We start from the raw sequence: 11027 nt of genomic DNA on the forward strand, positions 1-11027 counted from the left end.
GTAGATCACTAATAAAATTATAGTGAAGTCATGGTGTAGTTTTTGAGTGAAATCAGGTGTAGTTGAAGGTGGGTTGAGTTACAGCGCTTTCAGATGGAGCGGACCGTCCGCGCGGATGTTTTTTCAAGATAGCTCATCTGGACGGAGCATATGCGACCCATGTGAAATTGTTCATGAAAGTTGTTCTGAAAGCGCTGTTATCGACCGATATCACGACACTCAAGCCTGCTCAAGCCAACCTGATGCCGTTTTTTCGACCGTACGGAATGTATATTCGTACTCAATAATACAAACAATTGTTCACGTTTATATGCATAAAAAGTAACGACTCAAAAAACACCGTCAAATTAGCAACCAAATATTTTTTCATATAAAACGGTTAATGAACGTCTTAACGCCATTTTTTTTTATCGTACAGTATAATCGTTATATCAAAATAAAATTAATTATATTTTGTATATTTTTTATATTAATATATCAATAGGTAAATACATTATCAGATGCCCAATATATTATTGGGCCTACGTATAGCATTTTTTTATAAATACTTATAAAAATAGTAAGTACTTGTAAATCAAGTATCTTCCTTATCACAGCTGTTTGCTAACTTTGATGTGAGCCTTCAAAAAATTCTTCACCTCCCTTAACACCTAATTTCATAAATTCACTAAAACAAAATGCTCTTTAAAGCTTACTGTTTTAAAGCCCATTTTCATGTATACAAAATTCGCTGTCGGCGAAAAAATATGTGCGAAATTTGTACATATGAAAACTCAGCTCGTTTTTTATGTAAATCTTACTAAATAAAGAACGGAGTGTGTGGGTCTTGATAAATAAAGTAATGATCCAATCTTAAGAACCTGTCATATAAATGAAGTACTGAATGTATTTCCTGCCTATCCTTTGACAAGGTAATGTTATATAGCTAAAAATACAAGAAAATATCAGCTTTATAAGAGGAGAATAATTTAATGTAAATAAATTCCAAGTATTCCTTAATACTTACTTTCTCACTCATATAATATGGTACGACAGTGTCATCTTTCGCATGTAAAAACATAATTGGGCAACTAATTTTTTGTATATGCTTGTCAGTATTAAATAGAAACAAGTTATATTGGAGCGGCTGAATTATTGTTGCCTCAAACCATGGTAGCCACGATAAATACTAAAATTTAATAATATAACAAATATATTTCATATCAATTAAACTTTTAGTTACGTAATCGAGGGCCCGTTTTTTAAAATCATTGTTGGCAACAACAATGGACATATTCGGCGCCAGGTTGACTAACTGGAAGTTAAATTTCGCGCTGGGGGTTATGGGTTCAGGTGGTAACTCTGCTGTTAAAAATGCCAGGCAAAGTTGTCGCATTTATTTATTTTCCTGACATGGTCATTTGTTTTGACATTTTAGTATTGTATTACAAGTTTTTGGTTTAAATAAATAGTGTTGTGATACTTTCAGCTTGAAAATGTTTACTAGCAGACATTGCAATGGAAGATTGTTCTTTTTATCTTGTATCAATCAGTAAAACAAGATAGCTTTAAAAACAAGTAGCCATAAAAAACTCATCACAAGTTTAGTAGAATATTTTGAATGGAAAAACGGTAGTAATGTCCCTTTTAAGTGCTGTTAAGATGATGAGTTTTGTTGATGTAAATAATAACTGTTTATATATTTGAAATTAATTTATTTTTGTTTCCTAAAATATTTTTATTAAAAGAAAATATATAAAAGTGGGCAACAATGTGCTAGTGAAGCCAAAGAATATTGTAGTTTTAAGAACTCTCGTGTGGAAGCTTTAGTGATTTGTCACACCGTGCCGCTTTTGAACATAATCGAAGCCTGAAAATGCTAATATTTTAAATTTTGAGGACTACGCGCGGCGATATTTCGTACGGTGTTGCCAAAACATATTTTATTTCTCGATATTTAAAGAAATATGTATTGATTATATTATATATTTCGTATTCGTTAGTACATGAGGCATCCTAAGGTTATAAAAACGTAGCTATGAAAATAAAATTTTAGATTTTTAATTTTTTGTACCTTCTAATAAAATTACTTCTATTCCAATAAAAAATTAACTAGTATGATTATGTGTTATCTGTGCTAGTCTTAGGAAACTAGATTAAATACGGAGAATATTAATTCGTTCTCTAAGATGAGTACTACTAAGTAATTTTTTAAAATTCGACCCATAAGGGGGTGTAATTAGATAAAGGGGTGTAATTATACAAAAAAATCTGTACCTACTAGGAGTATGAACTTTTGCACAGATGTGGCACATTTGAACATTGATAAGCGATTTTTGGAAATGTATAGCCTAAGGGTAGTGAAACTGGGGGTGAAATTTTGTACAAAAATGTTAGTTCTAGGAGTATGAAATTTTGTACAGAGTTTCCTTAAGTGACGAAAGTGAGTACCTAGAAGCTAATTTTTGACATTCATCCCCTAGAAATAAGGGATGAAAAGATTTGTACAAAAGTTTGTTACAATCGGTTTTAGAAGTATGAAATTCTGCACAGACGTTCCTTATGTAACGTAATTTAGCACTAAGTAGCACTTTTTGGAAATTCGCCCTCTAAGGGTGTGAAATGAGGGGTGAACGTTCTGAAACAATTCTGTTGAAGGAATATGAAAATTTGCACAGAGGTGCCTTATGTAGCGTAATTGAATAATTAGAGTGATTTTTGGAATTCATTCCTTAAAAAGGAATGAACTAGGGGTAAAACTAGGGGTGAAAATTTGTATAATTTTTTATGTAAAATCCGTTCTAGGACTAGGAGTATGAAATTCTGTTCAGAGGTCCCTTAAATGATGAAAGTGAGTACCTAGAAGCGAATTTTAGGCATGCATCCCCTAAAAAATAAGGGATGAAAATTTGTACAAAAATTTGTTAAAATCGGTTTTAGAAGTATGAATTTTGCAGACGTTTCTTTTGTAACGTAATTTAGCACTAAGAAGCAATTTTTGGAAATTCGCCCTCTAAGGGTGTGAAATGAAGGGTGAACGTTCTGAAACAATTCTGTTGAAGGAATATGAAAATTTGCACAGAGGTTTCTTATGTAGCGTAATTGAATAATTAGGGTGATTTTTGGAATTCATTGCTTAAGGGGGTAAAACTAGGGGTGAAAATTTGTATAATTTTTTACGTAAAATCCGTTCTAGGACTAGGAGTATGAAATTCTGTTCAGAGGTCCCTTAAATGATGAAAGTGAGTACCCAGCAGAAAATTTTGGACATGCACCCCCTAAAAAATAAGCACTCCCTATAAACAATTAAAATAAAAAAAAATTGTCTAAAAAATAAAAAAAAAAGTTGGGGTGGACCACTCTTATCACTTAGGGGTATAAAAAATAGATAACCTGGGAATAGGTTGTGACCAAACCAAACCAAACCAGACCTACTGAATATACATATAAAATTTTATCAAAATCGGTCTAGCCGTTTCGGAGATGGTAACAAAAACTTAAAAAACAACCCCTATTAAAAAATAGGGATGATGGTAGAACAGTGAAAATTTAGAGTTGTTTGTATTTTTAATGCCAAATAAAAAAAAATTAAAATATTTTTTTAAAAATAAAAAAATGGGGTGAGCTACCCTTATCACTTAAGGGTATAAAAAATAGATAACAAACTATTTTCAGACCTACTCAATATACATAATAAAACGTCATCAAAATCGGCTAAGCCGTTTCGGAGATGGTAACAAGAAAACAACCCCTATTAGAAAATAGGGGATGATGGTAGAACGGTGAAAATTTAGAGATGTTTGTATTTTTTAAGGCCAAATAAAAAAATATTTTTTTTTCCAAAAATAAAAAAATGAGGGTGGGCTACCCTCTCGGCTACCCTTATCACTTAAGGGTATAAGAATATATAACAACCTATTCTTAGATGTACTGAATATACATATAAAATTTTATCAAAATCGGTTAAGCCGTTTCGGAGATGGTAACAAAAAACTTAAAAAAACAACCTCTATTAAAAAATAAGGGATGATGGTAGAACGGTGAAAATTTAGAGTTGTTTGTATTTTTTGAATGCCAAATAAAAAATTAAAATATTTTTTTTTCAAACAATAAAAAAAAATGGGGGTGGGCTACCCTTATCACTTATGGGTATAAAAAATAGATAACAAACTATTTTCAGACCTACTCAATATACATAATAAAATATCATCAAAATCGGCTAAGCCGTTTCGGAGATGGTAACAAAAAAACAACCCCTATTAAAAAATAGGGGATGATGGTAGAACGGTGAAAATTTAGAGTTGTTTGTATTTTTTAAGGCCAAATAAAAAAATGAGGGTGGGCTACCCTCTCGGCTACCCTTATCACTTAAGGGTATAAGAATATATAACAACCTATTCTTAGACGTACTGAATATACATATAAAATTTTATCAAAATCGGTTAAGCCGTTTCGGAGATGGTAACAAAAAACTTAAAAAAACAACCCCTATTAAAAAATAGGGGATGATCGTAGAACGGTGAAAATTTAGGGTTGTTTGTATTTTTTAATGCCAAATAAAAAAAATTAAAATATTTTTTTTTTCAAAAAATAAAAAAAAGGGGGTGGGCTACCCTTATCACTTAAGGGTATAAAAATAGATAACAACGTATTCTCAGACCTACTGAATATACATATAAAATTTCATCAAAATCGATCAAGCCGTTTCGGAGATGGTAACAAAAATTTAAAAAAAACATCCCTATTAAAAAATAGGGATGATGAATGGAACTGGTGAAAATTTAGGGTTGTTTGTATTTTTTAATGCCAAATCAAAAAAATTAAATTTTTTTTCAAAAAATAAAAAAAATGGGGGGTGGGCTACCCTTATCACTTAAGGGTATAAAAAAATAGATAACAAACTATTTTCAGACCTACTCAATATACATAATAAAACGTCATCAAAATCGGCTAAGCCGTTTCGGAGATGGTAACAAGAAAACAACCCCTATTAGAAAATACGGGATGATGGTAGAACGGTGAAAATTTAGAGTTGTTTGTATTTTTTAAGGCCAAATAAAAAAATGAGGGTGGGCTACCCTCTCGGCTACCCTTATCACTTAAGGGTATAAGAATATATAACAACCTATTCTTAGACGTACTGAATATACATATAAAATTTTATCAAAATCGGTTAAGCCGTTTCGGAGATGGTAACAAAAAACTTAAAAAAACAACCCCTATTAAAAAATAGGGGATGATCGTAGAACGGTGAAAATTTAGAGATGTTTGTATTTTTTAAGGCCAAATAAAAAAATATTTTTTTTTCCAAAAATAAAAAAATGAGGGTGGGCTACCCTCTCGGCTACCCTTATCACTTAAGGGTATAAGAATATATAACAACCTATTCTTAGATGTACTGAATATACATATAAAATTTTATCAAAATCGGTTAAGCCGTTTCGGAGATGGTAACAAAAAACTTAAAAAAACAACCTCTATTAAAAAATAAGGGATGATGGTAGAACGGTGAAAATTTAGAGTTGTTTGTATTTTTTAATGCCAAATAAAAAAAATTAAAATATTTTTTTTTTCAAACAATAAAAAAAATGGGGGTGAGCTACCCTTATCACTTAAGGGTATAAAAAATAGATAACAAACTATTTTCAGACCTACTCAATATACATAATAAAACGTCATCAAAATCGGCTAAGCCGTTTCGGAGATGGTAACAAGAAAACAACCCCTATTAGAAAATACGGGATGATGGTAGAACGGTGAAAATTTAGAGTTGTTTGTATTTTTTAAGGCCAAATAAAAAAATGAGGGTGGGCTACCCTCTCGGCTACCCTTATCACTTAAGGGTATAAGAATATATAACAACCTATTCTTAGACGTACTGAATATACATATAAAATTTTATCAAAATCGGTTAAGCCGTTTCGGAGATGGTAACAAAAAACTTAAAAAACAACCCCTATTAAAAAATAGGGATGATCGTAGAACAGTGAAAATTTAGAGATGTTTGTATTTTTAAGGCCAAATAAAAATATATTTTTTTCCAAAAATAAAAAAAATGAGGGTGGGCTACCCTCTCGGCTACCCTTATCACTTAAGGGTATAAGAATATATAACAACCTATTCTTAGATGTACTGAATATACATATAAAATTTTATCAAAATCGGTTAAGCCGTTTCGGAGATGGTAACAAAAAACTTAAAAAAACAACCTCTATTAAAAAATAAGGGATGATGATAGAACGGTGAAAATTTAGAGTTGTTTGTATTTTTTAATGCCAAATAAAAAAAATTAAAATATTTTTTTTTTCAAACAAAAAAAAATGGGGTGAGCTACCCTTATCACTTAAGGGTATATAAAAATAGATAACAAACTATTTTCAGACCTACTCAATATACATAATAAAACGTCATCAAAATCGGCTAAGCCGTTTCGGAGATGGTAACAAGAAAACAACCCCTATTAGAAAATACGGGATGATGGTAGAACGGTGAAAATTTAGAGTTGTTTGTATTTTTTAAGGCCAAATAAAAAAATGAGGGTGGGGCTACCCTCTCTCGGCTACCTTATCACTTAAGGGTATAAGAATATATAACAACCTATTCTTAGACGTACTGAATATACATATAAAATTTTATCAAAATCGGTTAAGCCGTTTCGGAGATGGTAACAAAAACTTAAAAAAACAACCCCTATTAAAAAATAGGGGATGATGGTAGAACGGTGAAAATTTAGGGTTGTTTGTATTTTTTAATGCCAAATAAAAAAAATTAAAATATTTTTTTTTCAAAAAATAAAAAAAATGGGGGTGGGCTACCCTTATCACTTAAGGGTATAAAAATAGATAACAACGTATTCTCAGACCTACTGAATATACATATAAAATTTCATCAAAATCGATCAAGCCGTTTCGGAGATGGTAACAAAAAATTTAAAAAAACATCCCCTATTAAAAAATAGGGGATGATGGTAGAACGGTGAAAATTTAGGGTTGTTTGTATTTTTTAATGCCAAATCAAAAAAAATTAAATTTTTTTTTTCAAAAAATAAAAAAAATGGGGGTGGGCTACCCTTATCACTTAAGGGTATAAAAAATAGATAACAAACTATTTTCAGACCTACTCAATATACATAATAAAACGTCATCAAAATCGGCTAAGCCGTTTCGGAGATGGTAACAAGAAAACAACCCCTATTAGAAAATACGGGATGATCGTAGAACGGTGAAAATTTAGGGTTGTTTGTATTTTTTAATGCCAAATAAAAAAAATTAAAATATTTTTTTTTTCAAAAAATAAAAAAAAGGGGGGTGGGCTACCCTTATCACTTAAGGGTATAAAAATAGATAACAACGTATTCTCAGACCTACTGAATATACATATAAAATTTCATCAAAATCGATCAAGCCGTTTCGGAGATGGTAACAAAAAATTTAAAAAACATCCCTATTAAAAATAGGGATGATGGTAGAACTGGTGAAAATTTAGGGTTGTTTGTATTTTTTAATGCCAAATCAAAAAAAAATTAAAATTTTTTTTCAAAACAAAAAAAAATGGGGGTGGGCTACCCTTATCACTTAAGGGTATAAAAATAGATAACAACGTATTCTTAGACCTACTGAATATACATATAAAATTTCATCAAAATCGATCAAGCCGTTTCGGAGATGGTAACAAAAATTTAAAAAAAACATCCCTATTAAAAATAGGGGATGATGGTAGAACTGGTGAAAAATTTAGGGTTGTTTGTATTTTTTAATGCCAAATAAAAAAAATTAAAATATTTTTTTTTCAAAAAATAAAAAAATGGGGGTGGGCTACCCTTATCACTTAAGGGTATAAAAAATATATAACAACCTATTTTCAGACCTACTCAATATACATATAAAATTTCATCAAAATCGGCCAAGCCGTTTCGGAGATGGCAACAAAAAAAAATATAAAAACAACCCCTATTAAAAATAGGGGATGATAGCAGAACGGTGAAAATTTAGGGTTGTTTGTATTTCTTAATGCCAAATAAAAAAATAAAAACATTTTTTTTCTTTTCAAAAACTAAAAAAAATGAGGGTGGGCTACCCTCTCAGCTACCCTTATCAGTTAAGGGTATAAAAATAGATAACAACATATTCTTAGACGTACTGAATATACATATAAAATTTTATCAAAATCGGTTAAGCCGTTTCGGAGGAGTACGGTAACCAAAACCATCCAAAACTGTAACACGAGAATTATATAGATAATATTATATGAAAACTGCGGAGTGCGGAGAGCGGAGAGCGGAAAGACTGATTATAGCAATAGATGAAATTTAAAACTATAATTTAAAACTATTCAAGAAAGTACATACAAAACAAGGCAACGCCGCGCGTCTATTCGTTCAATTCCGAGCAAAATAGCGAGGCCCCACGAAGTTGGGGCCTCGCTCGCCAAAGCGAGGCCCCATCGACAGGTCAGATTTTGATGCGAGACGAGACTTCTAGGGTATTAAGATATTCTTTGGTGAAGCTTAATCACGTGACTAAAAGTTTATTTGGTATCAACTGTATATACATATTTTAATGTTTTAATCTTTGAATAAGAAGACTAAGGAAGGAGCATATCAAAAATCTTAGGTACACCGCGATGGGCCTCAAATATGGCCGACTTAAATTCCGGTTTATCAGTGTCGTTCTAATTTTATTTAAAAAATGTAAAACTATAATGTAGGGTAGACGTGGGGTAGACTCAATAATTTGTTGTTTTATTTTACGTTGTGAATAAATGTTGGTAGTTATTAAAATTGTTATAAAAATATATAATTGTAATAAAAATAGATAAGTTATAATAAGTATTTATTAACACAAACATCCGATACGCTACTGAAGCAGGTAAGTCAAATTAACATATCTAAATTCTTTGACATTAAATCTTTGACAAGTAATAAATAAAAGCTAAAATGCAAGAAAAATATATAATTTAGTTAATTTAAGTGAATTTCATAAATGATCGGTTTACTACACGTATGTATATTATACCTATAGTCACTTACTAGCGAAAAGTTGTTCCATTATTTCACTCAATTTTTGCCGAGATCTACCGCACGCTACACAACCAACTATTTTAGAGTCTTTTTCGATAAATCCCGATAGTGTCACTGTTAATTTAAGTTCTGCCACAATTTCCATCTAGATTTACTACCTTTATACAACTATCAGTAGTAGAATAAATAATAAATAACATAAAATAAGCTCCGTAAAGACTGACAAATCCACAAAATTTCAAATCAAATTCAAATGTGTCAAATGAATCGTCAAACAGAACTGTCAAGGATCCCCACCCTAGAGAGCTTTTATGGTGGCTTTTCCGCCCACCATGCATGAATACATGAATAGCATTATGCTCCTTCCTTAGTCTTCTTATTCAAAGGTTTTAATACTTCACCTTAAGATAAGGATGGGCATATATTTCATCTTTTAAATTTGTAAAAGGGGCCTCTAAAATTAATCCTGAAGCATTACCATTATTCTCTAGTTGGGACAATGTATTTGTTGCAACTGCTGTTCCTAAAGAGTGGCCCCATACATATATTGAAGCTTTTGTTTTTTTTCGAACCCAGTTATATATTTGAATAGAATCAGACACTACATTTTTTTCAGATAAACTTCCAGTAGATGAATCTCCATAACCTACAACACTTTTCTTAATATTTATTTCTATTAAGCAATTTTTAAACCTACAACGGTAATCGAATGCAATAACATGAGAGAACATTCTAAATAACTGATATTTTCTATGGCTTTGGCTTCTATCCTCACCAGTGCCATGAAAATATAATATAACAGTATAATTGCTATTTAACAAAGCTTCATCGTAATCATAATTAGCATTATTTCTCGCACTTTCGGCCAATTTAAATGGTAGAATATGCCATAGACCTAATGTTAAATTAGTATGATTGTCAATATCTTCTACATTTATATAATGATTTTTAAATCCTGGAAATGGATACTGTTCATAATAACTTCGACTTATAGGAAGGTTCCCTAAATTAAAAAAAAAGAATATAATAAATAGTGTAGAAATTCATTTTTTTACTTTCCAGTATATGCTTAATCCTTACAATGTGTAAATATTAAGTCCTCTTGCAGTGTCACTGTTTTCATAAAAGTAAGGGGAAGTATAATAAAAACCGAAATAAATGTAATAATCAATGCAACAAAGCATCTAAAATAAGATTGTTAAAAGAAATAGTTTTAAATTTTTTTGTATACCTAAATATTTATAGAGTAGGTAGGTGTATATACTTACATTATCAAAAATCTTTGAAAAACTTTTTTTAACATTCGTTTTTGGCAGGTAATTCTAAAATCGACACTATCGTCTAATTCTACATCTTCATCGTTAACTAAATAATAATCGTTATATCTGGACATTATCAAACATTGTATTTTAATTGATTTGTTGATTTTAATTAACAAAATTTTCTTAACTTTCTTAACAAAATGACAAACATATGACAAATATATGCACCTTCAGTTAATTATTCTATGGGTATCGGTTTCGTTATTTGGGCGTGGCAAAAACTACTAGTTGGACAGGATCGGATTAGGTAAAACTTCAAATAATAAAAGCAAACAATGATTAAAATTTATATATAAAGTTAATGTAATATTAATCCATTAAATGTATGTTCGTTATGCTGTAGCAAACTTATGCCTTGTAATTATGTAACCTTTATTCATTATTATTATCGTTAATTTTGTAGTAGCTGCGTTTGGCTGCATTACGGACATGTCCAGTGTTGAATGACCTTTGAAATGTTAAGTCTAGTTCATACATTTGCGAAATGCGGTCTCTTTGCGTTCTGATTGGCTACTTCAAGGAAGGCCTTGAAAGCGACCAATTGCAAGGCAAAAAGGACGCTTTTCGCAATTCGTGAATCGCATTTCGCAAGTGCATGAACTGGGCTTAACTTGGGTGAGTTTCTTTCAGTTCCAGTTAATACCTTTCATGCTCCTATAACTGCGTACAGCCCACAACGCCTTGGTTTTTTTAAATAAAAAACACTC

The 11027-nt window shown here is 30.9% G+C and overlaps 1 protein-coding gene across 2 annotated transcripts; it reads right to left on the reverse strand.

Annotated features, from left to right (window-relative positions):
- Positions 1 to 430: 430 nt before the first annotated feature.
- On the reverse strand, positions 431 to 10500 carry LOC115881847 (lysophosphatidylserine lipase ABHD12-like). 2 transcript variants are annotated; one of them, XM_030899541.1, is made up of 7 exons: positions 10267 to 10500; positions 10079 to 10182; positions 9699 to 10001; positions 9400 to 9644; positions 1007 to 1168; positions 801 to 925; positions 431 to 667 (listed from the first exon to the last, which is right to left on the reverse strand). In XM_030899541.1, the coding sequence occupies exons 1-7, from the start codon at positions 10389 to 10391 to the stop codon at positions 604 to 606; spliced, it is 1128 nt and encodes a 375-aa protein (XP_030755401.1). In that variant the 5' UTR covers positions 10392 to 10500; the 3' UTR covers positions 431 to 603. The 2 variants fall into 2 exon arrangements, with proteins under 2 accessions (XP_030755401.1, XP_030755400.1); XM_030899540.1 differs by having other exon boundaries at positions 9696 to 10001; positions 10267 to 10497.
- Between the last annotated feature and the right edge of the window lie 527 nt (positions 10501 to 11027).

This window comes from Sitophilus oryzae, unplaced genomic scaffold (genome assembly GCF_002938485.1).
Source record: "Sitophilus oryzae breed Bouriz unplaced genomic scaffold, Soryzae_2.0 scaffold_1743_pilon_pilon, whole genome shotgun sequence".
NCBI classification, from domain to species: domain Eukaryota; kingdom Metazoa; phylum Arthropoda; class Insecta; order Coleoptera; family Curculionidae; genus Sitophilus; species Sitophilus oryzae.

Excerpts from the sequence above, each read along its gene's own strand:
- LOC115881847 (XM_030899540.1), bottom strand. The coding sequence starts at position 10,391 with ATGTCCAGATATAACGATTATTATTTAGTTAACGATGAAGATGTAGAA. Across the intron at positions 10,002-10,078 it reads GGACTTAATATTTACACATT|GGAACCTTCCTATAAGTCGA; the intron begins GTAAGGATTAAG and ends TTTTTAATTTAG. Across the intron at positions 668-800 it reads CACACTCCGTTCTTTATTTA|TGAATTTATGAAATTAGGTG; the intron begins GTAAGATTTACA and ends ATTTTGTTTTAG.